Source organism: Galeopterus variegatus, unplaced genomic scaffold (genome assembly GCF_000696425.1).
Source record: "Galeopterus variegatus unplaced genomic scaffold, G_variegatus-3.0.2 Scaffold118, whole genome shotgun sequence".
Taxonomy (NCBI): domain Eukaryota; kingdom Metazoa; phylum Chordata; class Mammalia; order Dermoptera; family Cynocephalidae; genus Galeopterus; species Galeopterus variegatus.
In genome coordinates, this window is record NW_007726229.1 from 970,300 (window position 1) to 993,499 (window position 23,200).

Genomic DNA, 23,200 nt, shown 5'->3' on the forward strand with positions numbered 1-23,200 from the left:
ATTGCACACAGGTATTGATATTCAACTCTGTACCCCACAGATATGTATAATCAACTATGCCTCCATAAAAACAATAATAAAAAGGATTCAAAATTCTATTTTTCTCTACTTTGATCTCAATAATTATGTCATGGCCTCCAAAGCTAAAAATAATAGATCGTCTGTATTCTAAAAAAAAAAAAAGATTAAAAGAAACAAGAAATTGCCTTAAGTCTGAGAGATTACTGTCCACTCATGAAATTTTCACTAGATCTTACCTCAATTTTTTTCCCAAGGAGCTTAACAAGCCCTTTTATTATTGTAGCTCTCCTATCATTATCATCATATCCTTATTAGAATATGATGAATTGCTGTTTTGTGGGCCAGAGTCAAATATTGACACGTTCATACAGTTTAGCAAAACTAAAAAAAGAAGGACCACTTGTGACTTAATTTCAAGATTGCTGATTAACATTTCACCTTTTATGTACAATAATAATGTTATAATCTTTATGAAGGTAAAGTAAATCACTTGTAGGTAACTTGAAAATAAGACTACACTGACATGAAGTGTTAGGTTTGTATTAAAATGTATTGGTTTTTACCTGTAAGACTTCTTCTGCAGACTGATGAGTTTGCCAAAATTTGTTAAACAAAGAAGGCTTGTGGGAAAAAGAACTTTCAAACTATAAGGGATAAGAAAAAAAAAATTACAAATATATGTCTGCTTAAATTTGGAAATATCTTCTCTCCAACTTCAAAGAAAACAAATTCCTTAAAAAGGAACTTTTACCTTATCTCTTGCCCACTGTATAGTATGTTCAATAGCAGCTGGAAAGGATTTTAGAGTACAAAATGGTATTTCCTCTTCTGGGGGATCTCGCTAATTTAAAAAAAGTATGAGAACAGATACTTAAGAGAAGCAACGACAAATTTTTATTGACTGAATTTACTTTTGAGTTTTAACACCATAAATAAAACCCCAACCCCAAAATAAATAAATAAAATCCAATCATACATTTTGAATATTCTCTTCCCTAGGCAATAAGAGGAAAAGTTATTTTTTTGACACAATCTATTTGTTAATAGCAATGTAATCACAAACATGAACTCTATTATCATTTATCACCTGTGCACTCAACTAGTATACCATGTAGTACTCATAGCAGATCATCACATATAATTCATTTTTTTTTCAAGAATCAAGGTGATATTTAAAACTGTATGACGCTCCCTATTTCAGAAAGTAATTCAAGAATCCCTGGTACAGTCCCAATATAGTGCTTATCATACCATAAGTTTCTCTGTGGAGAAAAAAATTGGGGTGTAGGGATCATATATCCTCAATGCTTAGTACAGCTTCTTGCAGAAAGTACATATTAAATAAATGGTAAATGCATAAACTGTCTCATGTGGATGAAGTACCACTGAAGAAATCCATATTCTATTACAGGGTACATTTAGCTTAGGCTTATTGATTTACCCAATCTGAAATGACTCATCTTATCTCTTTTTACTTAGAGATTTATATTTTAGTTTGTTGACCTATGAAACACCACTAAATATTCTGTAAGTCAAAGAAAGAAGCCAGAAGAGTATTAAATTCTGGCTTTTATAAGTGTGAAGTCAGAAGATTTAGGAGAAGATATGGGGAAGATATAGTAGAATGAGAGAATCAAGGAGAATTGTTAGAATTTTATAACATTCCCTACTTTGAAAACCTTCCAATATGACACCCAGAACATCATGATTTTCTCCATCTAATCTCCTTCAAATTAAATTTGTCAATTTAGCCCATTATAATATTTTCATTATATATATAAACTTCTGATTTAGTGAGTGCATGTGGGAAAACAAACTTCATAAAAATTAAATTTTACTAAACCAAACATATCCATTAAATAAAGGGATACTTATACTTGTAAAATATTATTCTTTCAATTTTTTTAACATGGGTTGACCTTTTTTAAATTATAAAGCCTATAATTATTTTTTCTAGACCAGTGGTTTCAACTTTGGCAGTATCTCAAAATTACCTGTAGGGGTTAAAAAGTTATATCTATATCATCTATATAAAAAATATGCCTATAATAGATGGCTTGGTCTCACTGATGAAAAATCTGATTCTCCAATAAGATTTCGGGTGGGTCTCCAGTATTTGTATTTTTATCAAGTTTCACAGGTATTTCTAATGATGAATGCTATGGATACAAACTCCTAAATGAGCATAAACAACACTAAGACATGACTACATACTAATTAGACTTGCTTTCTTTATTCTTTATAAGCCAGCTAATGTCTAACATAACAACATCAGAAGAACAGCAAGTGAATATAATTTTGTCTTTGTTGATAGCTCTATTCTCAATCTAATAGTTTAATTGTTGTTATCAAGCGAACTTAAAGGTTGTTAAAAAACAAACAAGCAGTTCTGAGAAATAAATAGTAAGCACAAGAGTAACACTCCAGAAAGACCAGACACAAAACTTTGACGATTAGAAAAAAAAATAGGTTCAATTACATTTTTTAAACATACACGCGCATATGTAAGAACATCACTGTCAGGGCAGAAACAGATGAATTAGGAAAGGTCAATCAAATCCGTGATTGATAGACAAAAAAAAAGTATGAGATATAAAGACACCAGACATTTACTGCAAAATATTGATTTACTTACATGACTATTGTAAGATTCAGTCAAATGAGGCACAATAACTTCAGTGTGTCCCTTAGTGCCCATTGTTCCAGAATCTAAGAGAGGCCGTAGATTTGCTAAGCAACGACTATTTGGAAAGATAATAGGTAAAAAATGTAAAAGTCAGCAACAGCAATGTAAGCAAAGGATATCCTAACTTTCTACTGACCATCTCAACGTGTTGACCATCTCACTTTGAGTGTAATATTTTAGGAAACTGATAAAGTACTGCCAAACAGCCCATTAATCATTTCTGTACCCCTCACATTTCTGTATCCCATACACCCAAATTCTATTGCACAACCTAGTAACTGTTTCCTCTCTCTACTATTAACAAATCTTGGTCTTTGGTAACTTTTACCTGCAGGTTAATTCTTGACCGTGTTACCCTTTCTTCTCTTACTTTCTATTTCTTTGGTTATTTTCTGACTACAAGTTCTACTCCACTGTATCTTCTCAATGTTTATTCTCGACAATATCAATCTTCTTTCTCAATACTTACAATACCTATATTCTGCACCCTTTAATTTCTTAAAGTTTTTTCTTTTTTCTTCTGCCCAAGATTACAACCTTTTTGACACATTTCTCAATTGGTAAATTTTCCTTTTTAATATATCTGCTCTAGCACTCTAACATTAAGTAGTCATATAAATATGTAAGAAAGAGCATGTAAGATATATACATCTATAGTCATTCACTCATCTACTTATTTAACAAATATTTACTGAATGACACCATGTGTTGAGGATTGAGGATACAGTGATGAAAAATAAACAGTCTCTGGATGAATGATTTAGAAGGAAACCAACATTAAATATACATACATATCAATGAGATTAAGTGCCACGAAGGAAAAAGTATAGAGTGCTGTGAAAGATTACCATAGGGCAATCTACTCTAGAGTTTGGAGGTTAAAGAGAAAGTCTGTTTGAAGAAAGATAATTAGGAAAAAAAAAACTAAACTAGGTAAAAAGTAGGTAGGTAGATCTGGGATCAAGCGTTTTAGAGCCAGAAACACAGAACTTGCTGAAGCTGAAGAATAGTGTGTACAAGTCCTGGAAGTAAAAGAATACTGAAGGCCTTATAAGAACCGAAAGAAGGCACGTGTAGCTAGAATAAGGGGAGCCGGAGAGGATCAGGTAAACTTTAAACTGGAGTGGTGGACAGGTGGTACTCCATGAAAACATGTAGGCTATGTTACAGATTTTGAATTTTATTCTAAGTATAATGGGAAATCATCAAAGGGTTTGTGATTGGGGAGTACTACAATAGGAACATAAAGAATAACCAGACACTCAGTGACTTTTCAATAATGAGGTGTGGAAAATAAGAGTGAAAAGAAAAGATTATTTATGAACCTGAATTTCAAGAACATACCTGTCTACATATCTCCTGGCTTCCACATTATCTAATGCTGTAATAATTATATCTTGTTTAGTATAGAACTCATCACTGTAAATGGTCTCAGTGGCCGGACATACTTTGTTCAGGTGTGCATTTATCTTTAGTTGAGGATTTATTTTGAGAGTAGCATCAGCAGCAGTATAGCTTTTAGGTTTCTTAACACAAATAAAAACAGAAGGAATAAGTGTTAAACAAAAAAAATGGGCTGTAATTGAACTTACATATTCCTAGCAATCTGAAATATATACACAAGGTGACAGTAAAGTAATGAGACCAATTTTCGTTTTTGGTTTGTGGAAATTACATTCATTGTAGCCAAACTACATTTAAGAATACACATTTTTAAAAAAAAGGAAAAAAAAGAACGCACATTAGTCTGAATAATTGACACACTATTAATAAAAATCTAAACAAACTCAATTTCATAGCTAAGTGCTTTAGAGCTCTTAAAATAACAGTTATGAGTCCAATTACAAGTATATATTTCTCCTAGTAATGATGTTTGACTTGGAAAGTACAAAAAACCCCCACCAAAACTTATTTGGTAAAATACTGAAAATCCAGACTGCAAAAAATAAGCTCTTAAAGGTATGGGAGTTTAACGCTTTGGTACTGAAATCTTTTAAAATTGTCACTATTTCTGGATAGAAATATTTTCAGAAATTATTACTTATGTTTTAGTTTTATAAAAAAAGAGTACAGTAGTCCCGCCTTACTCAAGGGATACATATATATTCTAAGACTCACAATGGATGCCTGAAACTGCAAATAGTACCAAAACTTACACATACTATGGTTATTCATACACACACACGTACATATGATAAAGTTTAATTTATAAGTTAGGCACAGAGTAAGACATTAACAACAATAACTAATAATATCTTATTGTACTATACTCATTTTTGGACCGTGGGTGACCATGGGTAACTGAAACTGCAGAAAGCGGAGAAAGCGCAATTATGGATAAGGAGTGACTACTATACCCTCAATATGAGGGTACTTCAAAAAGTTCATTAAAAAAATAGAATTAAAAGGTCATACAAATCTTTCTTTTTGAAGTAGCCTCGTATAATTCATTCATTCTTAAAGATTTAGTGATCATTACTAGATCATTTGGTGTAATTTCAGGTGTTATCAAAGTTCACTGTGACTTTCTACACAATTGTGTTTGAATTCATGCATCTAGTTTCAATGGTACTTCTGTCTCTTCTCACATTGTTAGGCTGATATGTTTCACTTTTCAGTGTTCTTAGCGTACAAAAAAATAAGAAACTTTGCTAGAACCCAGATAAGAATCAATAGGTCTTTATAAAGTTTTTCTGTAAGTAAAATGCACAAAATTAAGTGAATAAATTTTGACATATTTTAGTTCACGAGAGACCCTGTTACTTTGTCCTTTATATTTGGATAAGTGAAGCAACTGGGTTAACTATGCCACCTGCATTAGTTACTCTCTATTCATAACATTCCTAAGCTTAGTTTACTAAGATTGTCAATGAGTTATTGAACACTAAAGGGAAAAAAAAATTTCTAAAATAAAACCAAATATGCTTGACTAAAACTGCTGCTTTTCCTGACCTAAATATTTTGATCTCTATAAAAAAGAAGATTGAGAACAAGCATTATTTTACAATAAAAAGGGATGTTCAATAGTCAAACATCAAAAGAGCACAAAAATTCTAAGTGCTGAAATTTACCTGTTTTGTAACAAAGAAAAAAAAAAAAAAAAAAAAAAAAAAAAATCAAATTTGTGATCTATCAAAACTTCAACTTAGAGAACTTGTTTCTGGACACTTACTTTCTAAAATTAAGTAATCACACCTTGGTGATTACAAAATGAAAAAAATCCTGCCCATGTTTCACAATTCAGATTTTAATATCCAAAATCAATGGAAAAACCGATTTTTTTTTTTTGCATTAAAAATAATTATATATTTTCCCTTCTGTCATTCCCACTATTTGATAATTAGAGAAATGCTAACAAAAAATGTATTATACTTGTTCAATCAGTATATAAAAAGGAAACTCTTCTTTTTATAACAATATGATTTACATTTGAAACAGAATAGCAACATACCTGTATGTGATGAGGACGAAATAGGAACTGTCTATTTAAGTTAGATTTTTCTATCAAGTCAGGATCTGTAACTGTAATCTAATATCAAAAAAAGAAAATGGCTGAAATTATATAACAAATACATATTAATCTATTTTGCTTTTCTCAGTATGACTAAAACAAGCCTCACAAATTACTCTAAATTATTTTGGCTGGTAAAGGTTATAGCAATACAAATATTCCAAAATGGTTACCAATACTACTCTTTTATATTTACATTTCATTCTAATTAATGCTTAGCACAGGATCACATCAAAAGTACAGTTGAACAGAATTTCAATTCCTGTTCAAAACTTTTTCTAATTTATAACTAAACAAAGGCTAAAACATCACTATTGCCTTTTAGAACTATGTAATAGATTACCCATAGAAGAGCTAGCTCTTCTTTCTGAATTTAGAAAATATCTTTTCTGATATTTATTCTTAACCTCAACTGATTTGGGAAGAATGCTTACATGTTTCAATCTGATAGAAACTTTGGCTAAAGCAGAGGTCTACAAACTACAGTGCAAGCTGCCTGTTTTTGTAAACAAAGCTTTTATTGGAAGTGTCACACCATTTGTTTAAGTATTGTCTATGGCTATTTTTATGCTTTAAGGGTAGAGATGAGTAGTTGTGACAGAGATCTATGGTCTGCAAGCCTAAATATTTGCAATCTGGTCCTTTAAGAAAAAGTTTGCAGACTCTCATTCGAAAGGATGCAAGAAGAAACTAAACAGATTCAAGGCAATCTGGAGAGTATTCAAAACCCATTTGCCACTTAAACTAGCATTTTTAAACAAAATTTGACTAGATGTAGTATTTCTTAGACTGTTACAATTATTAGATGTTGACTGGTGTTCACAAACATATTAACTTTCTTTTAGCTGGTATTTCCCTGATATTTTCAACACTTCTGTATAATTATGTTAGAAGGTACCTGTTTAAATTTTTAAAAAATGCTAAACAGAAAATGTCTTTTAACAAGAAAGCCTAATAATTCATAATTATTGTGATTATTGATACAAAGTATTTTTCCACCATGCTCTTTATCTCCCCCATTTTTGCCTCCTACTAGATTGATTAAGCTTTCTTGATTACTACCCCCTGCTCTCATCCCCCCACCACCAATAACTGGTTTGGAAGTCAAATGTCTATTTTTACGTGGTTATGCTCAAAATTCTAACATGCACATGTGACTTAAGATCTAAAATTAATTAAAATTTCTATCTTCCTACTGAACAATTTGAGAACAAATGTACTATAACTTGGAACTCGCCTTTCTATTTTTAATGATAACAATAACATTTTAGTTACATTTAATTAAAGGTTTTAAAAATCAATGCTTATTTAGATCTAAGAATGTTGACAAATGCTTCTGTTTACCCTTCATGCACTGCTCACATTATCTAATATTCTTTCAGTAGGAACCAAGAAGAGTCAATCTTTTCATTTTACTTGTCAGATAGCTTTACTTTGCCTTCCCTCGTGAAAGATAATTTAGCTGAGTATAGAAATCTAGGTCGAAGGAATTCTCCCTTGCACAATGAAGATATGCTTCCATTATCTTCTGGCATTTATTACCAATGAGAAGTCTATTACGCAATCTCTTTTTATCTCTGGCTTTGATTTGCTTGGGACTAGTTTACCTTTTCAATCTGAACACACTTGACTTTCTTCAATTCTGGGAACTTCTGTCATTATCCTTGGGATATACTGCCTCTTCTCCATAATCTTTATTCTCTTTGGAAATTCTAATGGAATTACGTTTAAACTTGCTAATGCATCCTCTTTCATTAAAAAAAGATATCTTTCTGCAGTACATTCTGGGTACTTACATTTAACTTCTATTTGTCATTTCTCACTTCATTTATATCTGAATTTTAAGGTTACTGATTATACACCAATTCTTATTTTGCTTTTTGTAAAAATTTCAGTGCCTTGTATTCTTCCTCATGCTTCTATTCCTCTTTATCTTCGATCATTTTTAACTTTAAAGTTTGTTCTATTATCTGTAGATTTTTCTATTAGCAGTAGCACTTTTATTATCTATAGTTCTTAGGGAATTGATCTTCTATGAGGTGGTTCCTTCTTTCCAGTAGACTGTCATTTCTTTTCTCTCTCTTTTTTTACTCACCGCTATACTAACAAAGAGGATTGTCATTTGTAATGTGAATCGCCTTGAATAACTGGTGATTTTTTCTGTATAGTCCTATGTGTTCTGGGTGTGAAAGTATCACCATTAATGAAGCTTAACATTTGCTTTAATCAGAGCTTTGTAGGTTTCAATGTTCCTAAATTTGTTATACGCATTTTTCTGCTTGAAATTTTTATTTTTTAAAATTTATTTTATTTCAATATTTGGTGGCTGGCCAGTACAGGGAATGAACCCTGGACCTTAGTGTTATCAGCACCGTGCTCTAACCAATTGAGCTAACCAGCTAGCCTGTTTGAAGTTTTTACATGACATAATTTTGGACCCCATACACCAGCACAGTCCATGCTCTGAGTTTAAACTTCTCATGAGTGACTTTCATTTTTACTTAATATTTTGGATAGACATTCAGTATGAAGACATTTGTGAGTCACCAAGGCTTTCAGCTCAGGATTTAATTTCTGTCTTTGTTCCTGGAACCTGTGGACTTTTCTTTCCAACTTGACTACATAGTAAACATTTAAAAAAAAATTTACACAGTAAGTCTATGTTTGCAGTAGGGTAGGGGTCCGTCCACATTAAATTCCTTTCTTTTGTTATCTGAAGTCAGCAGGTTTATTCACTACAGTTCTTTTCCTGATCTTTATATGCTGATAGGCATCCTAATTTCCCAAGGAGTTAAGGATATTCAGATGATTCCCAAACTTAATGAAACCAAGAATTTTTTTTTAGGAATACCTTTTAAAACCACCAGTACTAATAGCGGTCTATGGAACACAATTTTGGAAATGCTGAGGAGGAGTAATATAAATGTAAAATATCTGCCTGTAACTATGATAGTAATGAGTGACCCTTTTTATGTAGAACAATAAGCCAAGTTTAATAAACCATAAAATTTGAAGTATCATATAAATTTTAGTCATTTTTAACTAGTCATTCCATTAATCACCATGATAAATCTATGAAATCACTAATGGAAGCTAGTTTACATCTTAAAAGGCAAAATAGCAGCAATAAAATATATTTTTATTTAAGTATATGACATGGTCACATTGACAGGCTTAAGAATTTAAACTGTACACCAAAGTCTATATTATACTCACTACTTTTGATATTCACCAATTGAAATTGTATCTGAGTACTCTGCAACTTTCTAATGTTAGCTTCTCTCATCTTAAAGACTCATTTAACAACAGTAAATAGTATCTAACGGAAATAACAACAATAATAATGTGTTTTATAGTGTGCAAAGCCCTTTCACATTTGATCTTCACAATAACGTTATTAGGTAACACAGATTTCAGTGTCATAGTACTACAGAAAAAAAGTCAGAGGCAGAAAATTAAAGCAATTTGCCACAAGGCCACATATCTTTTGAAAAGTGGTCAGAGGAGAATCAGAATCTCCCAATTTCTAGTTTTATGCTCTAGCCTCAAAAATTGATATGCAGTCAAATACAATTCAAAAAACGGCAACAACAGAAATATAAACTTTTAAGAATTTTTATCTTACCATTCCCTTCTCTTTGCTTGTACCAACACCAAGTAAAGCAAAATTTTTTAACATTTCACAGCCTATGGCTCCACATCCTACCTATGGAGGAGAAAAATAATATATATCAGATTTAAAAAAACTAGAATGTCTACTTACTGAGGAGAAATTTCACCTTAATATTCTTCAAATGCTGAGTTATAATAAATACACATTTTAAAAAATAACATAACCATCTGTGGCTCATTTCACTTAAAAATATTTTGTATGTTTATTATGCAATTATAAGTGTCTCAATTAAAAAAAGTATAAACCAAATAAAGAAAAACATATTTACAATTCCTATAACAGAAGATATTTAAACATTCCAAATGAAAGCCAAACACTGAGCTCATTTTTTAATGTATGACAGAAACAAACAGCACAAAAGACTAGTACAACATTTTAATTAGTACAACATTCCTTACTTTCATATATTTCTCAAAACTCAGTTGACGGACAGGACTATTCTAAGACTTCCCTATGATCGTTTTAAGTAAAACTGTTAAATAAAAACTGATAGTAGTAGATTCCATATGCACGTAAAAGTTCAGCAATAGCTGATTTTCAAAACAATATTTAAAAAATGATTACTAAAAAAAAGCAGTATTTTCAGGACTGATTATAATAAAAATAAAAAAATATATAAATGGCAGGGAAAGGAGTTTTATGCTATTGTAGAAAACTTCCCTGCCAATGTTCTAAGACATTTAAGAAAGAATACATGCATATGAGGGTACTTCAAAAAGTTAATGGAAAGATTCATATTATCTTTCAATTCTATTTTTCCATGAACATTTTGAGGTATTGTCCTTCGCTTAGTGAGAAACAAAAAGTAAAAAAAACTCCTATTTTTTAATATATTTCTAGAAAATCACTTAATGTTCAAAACTACCATTCTCATATTTTAATTTTAAAATGTATTGCAAACTTTTTCTGCAAAGGGCCAGACAGTAAATATTTTCAGCTTCATAGGTCATATGCTCTCTGTCACAACTACTCACTAAGACTCTATTCATTTAGACTCAAATTTGCTTTAATAAATTAACTCAATGATATATAATAGCAGTTTGAATGTACTTATTTTTTCCATCATTATTCATACTTACTAAGAAGATATTCAAATTTTGTAGCTTCTGACACAAAGTGTCTCCAATGCAGGCTCGTAAGGCATCATACCTATCTCCACTTAAGAAAGCAACACATACCAAGAGAACATAAGAGCATAAAAAACATTGCTAGGATTAGTTTAATTATCATTAACCAATTTAATGTTGCACAGTCATGTGTTGTTTAATAATATGTATACATTCTCAAGAAATGGGTTGTTAGGTAATTTCGTTGTTATGTGAACATCATAGAGTATACTTACACAAACCTAGATGGTACAGCCTACTATACACCTAGGCTATATGATATAGCTGTTGCTCCTAGGCTACAAACCTGTACAGCATGTTACTGTACTGAATACCATAGGAAATTATAACACAATGGTAATATTTTTGTATGTAAACATAGAAAAGGTACAGTAAAAACAGTATAAAAGATAAAAAATGGTACACGTACAGAGGGTACTTACCATGAAGAGGACTTGAAGGATTGGAAGTTGCTCTGGGTAAGTCAGTGCATGATTAGAGAGTGAATGTGAAGGCACATGACATTACTGTACACTACCATAGACTTTATAAACACTGTGCACTTAGATTACACTAAATTTATAAAAAGGTAAAGTAACTGCTACGATTTTACGGCTACGATGTCACCAGATGATTGGAATTTTTCTGCTCTATTATAATCTTATGGGACCACCATTGTATATGCAGTCTGTCTTTGACCAAAATGTACTCTCTAACAGTTTCCCTCAACCTATCAGCTGAACTGTCTTACTTGAAAGAGAAAAGGTTCTATAAGAAATCGGTTTTTCCTTTTTCCAATTAACTTAATAATGTAAGTCCACATGATTTAAGTGGGGGTGACTTTAATATATCTAGAAATGATTTTTTTCTAAGCCAGGCTTTTAAAGAAAAGTTCTTAGAGCAACCTATGAATGGGCTTTGGAGTTGTTAACCCACTTAAACTGAAGGCAGAATTTTGGGTTATGTGTATTTTAGGGAGAATGAATCTGTGAACTTGTATCAGATTCTCAGAAATTTATGACCCAGAGAGGTGAAGAATGACTGATATGATAATCACAGATAGCAATTTTTTCCATCTAACATCATTATGGTAGTTTGAATGCTAACCATTCTCATGGTGTACAATTTAAAACATTATATACATATATTCATATTTATTAAGTGGTAAAGAGATGGCATTACATTATCACTTAACATGACCCTTAAGTAAGGAAACAACTGCAGATATAAATGAGTTAGGAGAAAAGACATCTGAAACAAATGCATGTTTACACAAAAACTCTTTTAATCTACTTGCCTCTTATAAACACACAACTAAGAAAAAAAACAGAAATTTCAGTATTACCGTGGGAGAAATTCTTCACATTCAGGTTTGTCTAGGAATTCCACAATATCTGCTGCTTCAAGATATAACTTAAAGTAAAAGATTAAAAACACAATATATTATATATATAAAACTTAAATTACTAGAAAAAGTTCTTCTATATAATTTAATAATAATTACGGGAAATGATAAAAAATGCCAATTCAGAGTAATATTTCAAAAAATACAATAACACTCCTATATTCTCTCATTAAAGCAATGATAAACTTGAAGGATGTTAAAAAATAAATAATATGATTCATGTCACTGAGCTACTCTATAGATGATATAGTCTGATCTTAAAAAAGAAAAAAAAAAAAAAAAGGAAATATCTTCTCCAAATCTATTTTTCATAACTACATAAAAACTTTGGGGGCTGGCCAGGTAGTTCACTTGGTTAGAGCATGGTGCTAATAACACCAAGTTCAAGGTTGTACTGGTTGGCTATAAACCCCCCTACCCCCAAAACTTTGGAAGCCCCATTCAATTTCAGCTACATTTGAATAAATAAACTGATTACGTTTTGAGAAGAAAGTACCTAGTCTATATTTATTTTCCAGTTTGGATATACTATATGTCATCTATAAAGTAAGGGCTGGCTGGTTAGCTCAATGGGTTAGAGCATGGTGTTATAACACCAAGGTCAGGAGTTCAGATCCCCATACCAGCCGGCCGCCAAAAAATAAAACAAAACAAAAAACTACATACACTATAGAGAAAATGATCTAGGAAGGCCCAATGTCAGCATTTAAAAAAATACCAAACAGAATTAGTTTAAATTAAAGAAAAAAGAATGGGGCCTCATTCTCATTTTCTTAAGTAACTTATGTGGCTAAATTTGAACATGACCACATGGTTATATATTTAATTATAACAACACAGAATTTATATTAATAACATAATTAATTTATATTTCCCATAATGCTAACTTGTATGTAAACCAGACTTTTACTAATGTATTTGTTTTCTGCATTAAAATAAATAATTCAGCAGCAAAATAGCATTACATGGGTACTTTAAAATAAATATATAAAAATAAGAATGTTATATTGAAAATATTTAAAGTGTTTAAGAAAAAAAGGGCCTGAAGAGTGTCCAGTGATACCAGAAAGAGTGATTGCCAGAAGGTAACAAAAATGAGGGGTTTTATTTCATCTTATGTTTTTACCTTATATAAGTTCTTAAACTTGTACCATACCCATGTTCTCCACCTTTATAAGTTTATACCTAGGAAGGAGACCTGAAGATTCAGGATGGCAAAAGATTTCATGGAACAAGTTCAAGAGTCCTGAGAACCCAAGAATGCTAAGCTAATAATATTGGAGAACAACTAACTACAAGGATAGAAAATTTATTCCCTTACTCTCACAACTGGGGAAATATGAATATGAGGACAGTTCAAAAAGTTCGTGGAAAATTGAATTAAAAGATATGAATTTTTCCAGGAACTTTTTGAAGACCCCTTGTACATACAAGAAGGCAACTTTGGGTTATATAACATGAGCCCCAATACATAATCTTGCTTGTATCAATTACAGAATTAAGTTTTGGAGGCTTACTACTCACATCTCTTTCATGCATAAAAAAATATTTTAAGGTTGCTTTTCTAATACATTAATTAATACTACATTATGATACATAACACAAATTCATTTTATGAGTGAAGAATTCAACCTTAAATGTAGAGAAATGTTAAAATTCAGGACTAACCCACTGGCACAATGGAGAAAACTTTCCTGTCACAGCTTTCAATACTTCCTGGCTGGCAACACCTCCTACTGCTGCAGCAAGTGGGGGTAAAAAGCCTCGAGCAGTCCAAGAGAGCCAACGTACAATGTCAGCATTTACTTCAGGCTAAAACACAAGCCATAAAAGACAACAGCATCAACAGCACTCACACAATACACTTAAAATTTCAATGACTAAATGTGAGAATTATTAGAACTTAAGTTCTAAAAAAGCTACTCAACTTGCCTACTAAATAGCTTTCAAGTCCCAAATACTCAATAGCTTTTTAAGTCCCTATCTCACAACAAAAGTACTTTTTGCATATTACTTTAAGCAGTGTTTCCCTTCATAAGTACCTGCCCATTTTCTCTTTCTGACTCTACGTTACCTTAGGGCATCATTTAGAATTTACTAGAATATCTACCATTTATAGTTTTTGTTAAAGAACAGTTCTGTGATGTCAGTCATATTTAAAAACAACCAGAATTTTTTAAAAGTTTGTTAATAAAAACTATGGAAAAAAACTCGGTAAATAAAAAGTAAAATTGTGACGAAAAATCAGGCAACACATTGTTAAAGAGATAAAATTCTTAATTGTCATACTTAAAAACTGAACTTTTGTTTCTCAAAATAAAAATTATTAGTATTTTTAAGAAAATATTGGAGAAATGGATTTTAGAGCTATTGTTTTTAGCACAATTTCTTATTTGTGACAAAGATCTTTTCAGGAGTTCTGACTTCTCTATTCTTTCAATATCAGTAACCTTAAAGCTTCAAATGGGGAGGGGGTCAATTAATCTCCTGAACTAATATGTAAAATAACAGTTCTTGTGCATTTAAAGATAGGAAAGGATTTTTATTACATTCTCAAAAATTTCTGTGATAAAAAATGGTTAATATCTACTCACTCTTCCACCCTTCAATTTCAATTTTCTGTATCTCATTATTTTAAACTACTTACCAGTCAACTCAGATGCATTATCTTTTTTTTTTTTTCCCCCGTGTCCGGCAATGGACCGCAACCCTCAGTGTCGCGCCCGTACCGGACCGGGACTGGCAACAGGATCGCTACCCTCGGTGCTGCACCCGCCCCTCGCTCAGCCAGTGAGCGGGAACCGGTCTGTATATGGGATCCGAACCCTCAGCGGGAGCGCCACCGCGCTTTCCCAGGCGGCGCACTGTAGCAGTGCGCCACCGGGACGGCCCAACTCAGATGCATTATAATTTTTTTTTTTTTTTAAGACCGGTAAGGGGATCTTAACCCTCGACTTGGTGTTGTCAGCGCCACGCTCAGCCAGTGAGCGAACCGGCCATCCCTATATGGGATCCGAACCCGTGGCCTTGGTGTTATCAGCACCGCACTCTACCGAGTGAGCCACAGGCCGGCCCAGATGCATTATAATTTGATTCAAGTTGTACCATTTTTGAATGAAGAGATATTGTTGGTAGCAATAATATTTAAAACAATGATGAGAATAATAAGTAGTAGTTAGTATGAATGAACACCCACAGTGCAAAGCTGCATATTAAGTCTTTACATAATCTTCAAAATAAATCTAGGAAATATAACTTCTATTATACAAGTGAGAAAACAAAAACTTTGAAAAATTATGCGATTTACTCAAGATTTTGTAGCTAGTTAAGTGGTGAAGCCAGGATCTGAACCCCCCCCAAATCTAACTTCACAATACAACTTTATTCTTATCATTAGGTTACACTATTGCCCAAGATTCTATTATTTTTTAGTAAACAGATATCCAAATATCCCAAATATCCAAATCTTGGGAATTTTTGGCTGTCCTAGGATAATGATAGCAGCCTAAATATAAATTTCCCCACACAATCTCCAAAACTCATGTATAGCCACTGAGGAGAAATAAAACAGTGACAGAGTTTCAGCATTATTAGGAATGGAGAATATTATAAACTTCAAATTATTTGTAAGCAGAGAAACAGATACCTAACTCCAGCGGAGCTATCTCTGGACTTCACACTGCCACAGCTTGCACAGAGAGCAGTAATTATTAAGAGACCACAGTAAAGAGAGTGAAAGGCCTAATGGTGACAAAACACAGTCAAAAATCATCCTGAGAAAAAAAAAGTCCCACACTAAGTGCAAGAAGTACTGAACACAGGTATGAAATCTGGCAGACCTTAGCACTGGCTGTAGCAAAAGAACTTCTCTGGAGAATAAATGTAAATAGAAAAGGGGAGACCTCTTTGATAGTAAAGGTTAAAGAGAGGGAAGTTAAGGATTTGGCAGAAATCAAAAACATCAATCAGACACACCAACATCTCCCCACCAAAAAAAAGCCATTCATTAAAGAAACTCCTTTTCAGTACTCTGACAGAAGAGAGTGTTACAGAAGTAAGAATCTAAGAAGCACCCAAAACCCTTACACCCTGTCCAAAAAATAAGCTAAAAAAATCAGTCTACCATGTAACAAGAAAACGGAAAATCAGAGTCCAAACATTTCAGCTACTGAAAATGCCTTTCCCCCAAACTAATCACAAGTTAGGAAATTTGACTGAGTGAATTATATTCTTAACAAACACTTGGAGATGTGAGGGAAAAAAACAACAGCAAACCTTGAATCAAAATTTAAAAAGTAAAAACAGAAATGATCCACCCCCCCCCACCCATCCCCTGAAAAGGGAAAAAAGTAAATAAAAGAAAATGTGTATCTACATATCAAAATGGGTTTACAGTGTTAAAACTATCAGACTTTACAGATGAAGACAAAATATACAGGGCCTCAAAGCAGTAAGACCAGATTACTTATAAGAGTAAGATAAGAGTAAGATAATTAGGCTGGCATCTTATTTCTCAACAGCAAAACACATGGCAAGATACCACAGAAGAAAGCAAGAGCTTAGAATTTTATATCCAGTCAAACTGGCTTTCTAGTATGAAGGGTTTAGAAAAAATTTAAAATATACAAAAACTCAGGGAATACCATAATTCTGAGCCCTTTCTGGGAAACATAATAGAGACTAAACCTGATTACAATACATAATATAAAATCCTACAGTAATCAAGACAGGATAGATAGTACTAGCAAAAGGATAGAAACAATCAACATGAAGATAATATAGGGTTCAGAAATAGACTTACACATATTCGTTCAGTTGTTGACAAAGAGGCCAAGATATTACAATAAGGAAAGAATAGTCTTTTCAACAAATTGGGCGAGAATTACTAGACATTCATATATAAAAAAATTAACCTTGATCTATACTTTGCATATATAAAAATGAACTAAAAAATCTACAAAACTATACACAAAATTAGTATATAGTCATGCACACTTGATCTGTATTTTGCACAGTATACAAAAATGAACTTACAAAACTACAAAATTATAAAACTTCCAAATGAAAACAAAGGAGAAGAAACAACAACAACAAAAAACTGGACTGGCCGGTTCGTTGAGTTGGTTACAGTGTGGTATCATAACACCAAGGTAGAGGGTTTGGATTCCCGCACCAGCCAGCCTCCCCCCAAATAAAGAAAAAAAAAAAAAAGAAAAAGAAAACACAGGAGAAGAGCTTTGTGACATAGGGTTAAAAAAAACTTCTTAGGAACAAACCATGAAAAGAAAAATTGATAAATTGAACTTAAGAGAATATTTGTAAAATCTATATCTGATAAAGGACTCATATCCAAAATATATAAAGAACTCTCTCAATAAATAAGAAAGTAAAAAACCTACTTAAAAAACAGGCAAAGATTTGAAAAGTCAGTTTATCAAAGAAGATCCAAGGTAGAGGGTTTGGATTCCCGCCCCAGCCAGCCTCCCCCCAAATAAAGAAAAAAAAAAAAAAGAAAAAGAAAACACAGGAGAAGAGCTTTGTGACATAGGGTTAAAAAAAACTTCTTAGGAACAAACCATGAAAAGAAAAATTGATAAATTGAACTTAAGAGAATATTTGTAAAATCTATATCTGATAAAGGACTCATATCCAAAATATATAAAGAACTCTCTCAATAAATAAGAAAGTAAAAAACCTACTTAAAAAACAGGCAAAGATTTGAAAAGTCAGTTTATCAAAGAAGATAGATGTAAAAAGATGCTCAAAATCATTAGTGAAATTTAAATTAAAACTACAAAGAGATATGATTACACAACATTAAAATGGTTAAAATCAAACAAATGGACAATACGAACTGCTGAAGAGACGCACAGCAACTGAAACTCCTACATTTCTGGTGGGAATGCAAAATGGTACAGCTACTTTGCAAAATAGTTTGGGCAGTTTCTTATAACATTAAACATATATCTATCATATGATTCTGTAATACATTTCTAGGTATCTATAAAAGAGAAATGAAAATATATGCCTACATCAAAATCTATTGCAATATTTGTAGCAACTTTATGATTGCTCAAAATGGAAACAACCCATGTATGCCCATCAACTGGTGGAGGGACAAACTGTGATACATCTACACAATGGAATACTACTCAGCAATGAAATGGAATGAACATGCAACAACATGGAAAAAGGAACGAATGTGCAAAAACATGGATAAAAACTCAAATTCATCATACTTAGTGAAAGAAGCCAGACTCAAAAGGCTGCATACCATATGATTCCATTTATATGACATTCTGGAAAAGGCAAAACTGTGGTGGCTGCCTGCGTTTGGATGCAGGCTGGGGAGATAATTATAAGGGGGCAGAAGAGAACTTTTTGGCATTATGAAAATGTTTTATATCTTGACTGTGGTGGTGGATACATGATTGTACACTTTAAATACACTGTGTACAGAATTTTGTATAACTAACTGTAGACTGAAAAAAGTTGAGATTTACTTTATATAAATTATCTCAATAAGCCTGATAAATCCCTAATAATCACATCCTTCAGTTTGATCACAGACTTCAACAATCTATTTCTAGCTTTCATACATTTTTTTCTCAAACCACTGAATACTCAATAAAAGGTCTTTCATTTATGACTAGTGATTCATTGCTTTTAATATTTATTTTTTGTTTTAATTATATGACGTGAAATGAAAGCTTCTTACCACTTATGTTAAGACTTTCATTCCTCCCTCATTTATATAAAATAAAAACAAAAACAATAAAATTTTCAAATAACTGCACAAATACTGCTATGCTGACAGCTGCTAAAATGAAACTGTTGGCTGGCAGACACTGAAATCATAACATGAAAAAACCATTATGTTCAAGTCCAAATCTGATACACAAAATGGAACTAAGAGATGTGAATTTATAATGCATAAAAGAAGTGATTTACAGGAAAGTTGATGACTTCTATACAGTGAGTTTAGCGAGTTAACAAATCGAGTAAATTAGAACAGAATGATAAAGAAAAATAATACTAATACTAATGATATAAAAGCAGCAGCAGCAAATAGTAATTAACATATATCACATAGTATTCTAAGTGCTTTATAAAATTAAATCATTTAATGTTCACAGCAATCCTGTGAGGTAGGTTAACCCCATTTTATAGACTTATAAACTGAAGCAGAACAAAGTGAATAACTTGCCTAATGTCAGAGAGTCAATAGTAGTAAAGCTGGGATTTGAAGGATAAGAGATTATTAATATTTAGAATAGTTATATGTTATAAACAAATCTTCTGATGGTCATAACTTTGAATATTCACCTTTTCTTCCAAGGTTTCACTTATAGACGTTGCTAGTTTCAACAGCTCTTCTGAATCTTGTTGGCATCTATGATTTTAAAAAAAGCACTCAACTTCAATTCTGTCAACTGCCATAAACAGTAGGTCATATTGAAAACTAAAATTTAAGAAATGTACAAAAGAATGTGGAATTTTGCCAACAGGTAGCACAAAGTGTTTCACTGATTTAAAGGTAACTAGCTTATAAATACAATGCTTCAAAATCACGTTCACCTCAAGACAATGTATAAATAAGATTTAGCTTAAATATACAAGGCTTTTGCAATAGTACTCTGACTTAATTGGCTAGAAGGTAAAAAAAAAAAATATCGTGGGTTAACAATTCAATAATTCTCAGGGTTTTCTCTGTGTTAAAAACTTGCAGCTTTTAAAGATTTCAAAATGGGAAAATTCACATTTAGTGTGATTCCATTTTTGCAAACCCATTTTTTTACTCCCACCAGGAAAAAGACAAGAAAGTCACAGTAAATATTTATATAATTTGGTATATCTATTGGTATTGCAATTACAAGGGGCTTAGTTACTTAAAAACAAAACAAAACTATACTTTCTGAAATATTACTTCTATAAAAAAGAAAAATAGTTATTTTTAAACAAAAAACATTACCCAATATTTGGCTTGCGACTGCAGTTCTCCTGAAACTGGTCCAAGGCAAGCATAGCTGCGTGAATCTGTAAAGGTGCCTATTCAGAAGGTTAAAAATTGGCCAACATTTACTGAGTCCTTAATATGTGCCGAGCACTGTGCTAAATGTTTTTAAAACATTATTTATCTTCACAATTAACACTATTAATACTAACACAATTAATACTATTTTTATCTCTAACAGATGAGAAAGCTAAAGCTTAGAGACATTAAATAACTTTGGTGCCATAAAGCAATAGCTCCTAGTTTTAATTCCAGGTGGTATGACTAGTGTTTACTAGGCCATCCATGTGAAACTTATAGTAATATAATTTCAACAACAGTAACAAGACATTTGTACAAGATCACCTAATCCTTTTTCCTTATTAACATTTACAAATTTTGAAACTGTTAATTCCTTCTTTATCACAAATAAATTTACCGCTACAGAAATACATCCAGTGATTTAAAAGAATAATATATGCTTAAGGATGTTTTTGGGGGGTAAGAAATAGGTATTATATAAAACTCTGTATGAGTCAGAAAATCTTTTAACATGATCATCTTTGTATAAGTTACTGAAATCATCTTTTAACTATCAAAGATAGCAAATCATTATAAAAGTAAAACTTTTTCCTGTTATTCTAACATTTTTTTCCATAATACAAATTCCTGTTTAAATCCTTGGGAGTCAACTTTACATATGTCTGTATAATCTTTGTTAAGGAAACCTAACAACAAGGTATATACAAGGTAACTCCATTTTAACTTTATACTCACAATTCCCATGCCCCACCCTGCTGCCTCTCAAACCTGCAAAGTGTTTACTTACCTCAGGTTTGCTAAAATCCGCAATAAGGTACTTTGGATGTTTTATCTGCCTCTCCAATGTTTCCTAATAGAAAAAAAAAAAAAAAATCACTTCAGAGCATGTGAGTGACTACTTGACAAAATATACTGTTATATATGTCACTGAACTTTTAAAAGCAATGAATCTCTCTCAAAGTTCTGAAATACATAAGATTGGGCTGCTATGGTTTAATCGAAAGATAAAATAGCTACCATTCTCCCTTATTACCATACTTACAAAAAATGTTAAAAGCAATAAAACAACCTGCTCCACATAGTAAATTTAGGAAAAATTAGAGAAAAGATCTGTATACTCAAAAAAAAATTTACTGTTTTAATCTAAAAGCTACCATATTTTTCTGATACCAGGTTATCAAGACTTGTAATGCCTGATAAGACTTGAATAGATACTCATAGTTAAGATTTTCTGTGTGGAGCAAAGACCATAAAGGCAAAACAAACAAAAACCAGAAAAACAATAACCCCCAAACACTCACCCTATCTGAAATTATTTGAAGCATAAACTATCCAATAAAAATTTAAAATTGGGGACAGGGCACAAGGAGGTATGCAGGGGCAGATCTGACTTGATGTACTATTTTAATTTCTTGTTTTGTTCTAACTTTGGCTTGAACAAAATCTTGTAGAGGACTATAGCTGTTAACAGCTCTGGAAAAAAACAGGCAATCAAGTTAAAACCTTGAGAACATGCAAAAATTAAAAAACAAAAACAGAAATATTAAGACAGCTTATGCTGAGAAGTGGCCTAAGGATTTAAGCAGCATGAGATTCCTTAGTTCCCTGACACAAGCAGTCTCTACATTCTCTCCATTAAGCTACTTATATTTTCCTTTCAATTGCCAGGAGTCTATAGGAATTATTTGATATTTCCAACATATACACTTTTTTTTGAAATTTAAAAAACTAAATTAAAATTTAAAAACCTGTATTAATAAGTATGATAAAAAATATTCCTTTTATTTTTTAAAAAATTTAACACTTGAATAATAAAGCAAAACAACCCTTGCTAAATCTTTTGCAAACATACTCATTTTATCTCTTATGAAACAGATTATAAGATTAACTCTTTGATGATTCAGGAAGGTATAGTTCCTTTCATATATACTCATATACCTCAATTACATGCATGTGGTATTCTAGCTATAGAAGATATTCTAACTACGATATTCCAGCTATAGGTTTTCGTTGATATCAGTTTATTTCCTCAGATTGATTCCATTTTCCTAAAAGTGGGTGCAAATTAAAAAAACAATCTGTTTAGCCTTTAAATTAATTGTTTAGTTAAATAAGTATTTTACTAATTTTTGCTCTTCTGCCATCTTTTTCTGTAAAAATATATTTTTTAAACAGAAAAAAAATACTTACAAAGCAAAATGTTTTGGGAGTTTTAACTTGGACAGCTATGCCTCCATGTAAATATGGTTCCAGTTCTGTAGTATCACCAATGCTAAAAGAAAATGGTGATACCACTAGAAGAAAGAAAATAAGAAAACCATTACACAGAGATACTAATGTTTAAATATGGAGACTTATTGTCATAAAGATGTAAATTCTCCCTAATTTATGAAATTAAAAAGATTCTCATCTTTTTTTTTTTTTTTTTTTTTTAAATGGGAGGCAGTGGGAGTCTGGGGAGCCTAACAGAGTATTTTTTCCAATGTGTACTTCAGAACTTAAAAACAACCAAGAAAAGTTAGAAAAAAATGAGTAATGGAATTACTCATTTTTAGATATTAAATATATTCTAAAGCCCCAATAATACATTGATATCATGATAATTAATATAGTATGATACTGGCTCATGAATAGACAAATGGAATACATTAGGGAATTCAGAAATAGACACAAGTATACAAGGGACACAGTAAAAGTGGTGAGAAAAAGATAGGATTATTCAATAAATATTTTGGTAAAAAAAGCCATCTGGGAAAATATCTA

General features: G+C 31.8%; 1 protein-coding gene across 1 annotated transcript in view; it reads right to left on the reverse strand.

Annotated features, from left to right (window-relative positions):
• Nucleotides 1–23,200, reverse strand: part of UBA6 (ubiquitin-like modifier activating enzyme 6) — a 69,436-nt gene that overhangs the window by 16,641 nt on the left and 29,595 nt on the right. Inside the window, exons 10-22 of the mRNA XM_008587349.1 lie at nt 22,628–22,731; nt 21,225–21,287; nt 20,375–20,451; nt 19,729–19,795; nt 14,071–14,214; nt 12,343–12,410; nt 10,971–11,049; nt 9,844–9,924; nt 6,159–6,236; nt 4,052–4,233; nt 2,657–2,762; nt 773–862; nt 585–665 (exon numbers count right to left, since the gene is read on the reverse strand). Coding sequence (XP_008585571.1) covers nt 585–665; nt 773–862; nt 2,657–2,762; nt 4,052–4,233; nt 6,159–6,236; nt 9,844–9,924; nt 10,971–11,049; nt 12,343–12,410; nt 14,071–14,214; nt 19,729–19,795; nt 20,375–20,451; nt 21,225–21,287; nt 22,628–22,731 — 1,220 coding nt within the window. The remainder of the gene's footprint in view (nt 1–584; nt 666–772; nt 863–2,656; nt 2,763–4,051; nt 4,234–6,158; nt 6,237–9,843; nt 9,925–10,970; nt 11,050–12,342; nt 12,411–14,070; nt 14,215–19,728; nt 19,796–20,374; nt 20,452–21,224; nt 21,288–22,627; nt 22,732–23,200) is intronic.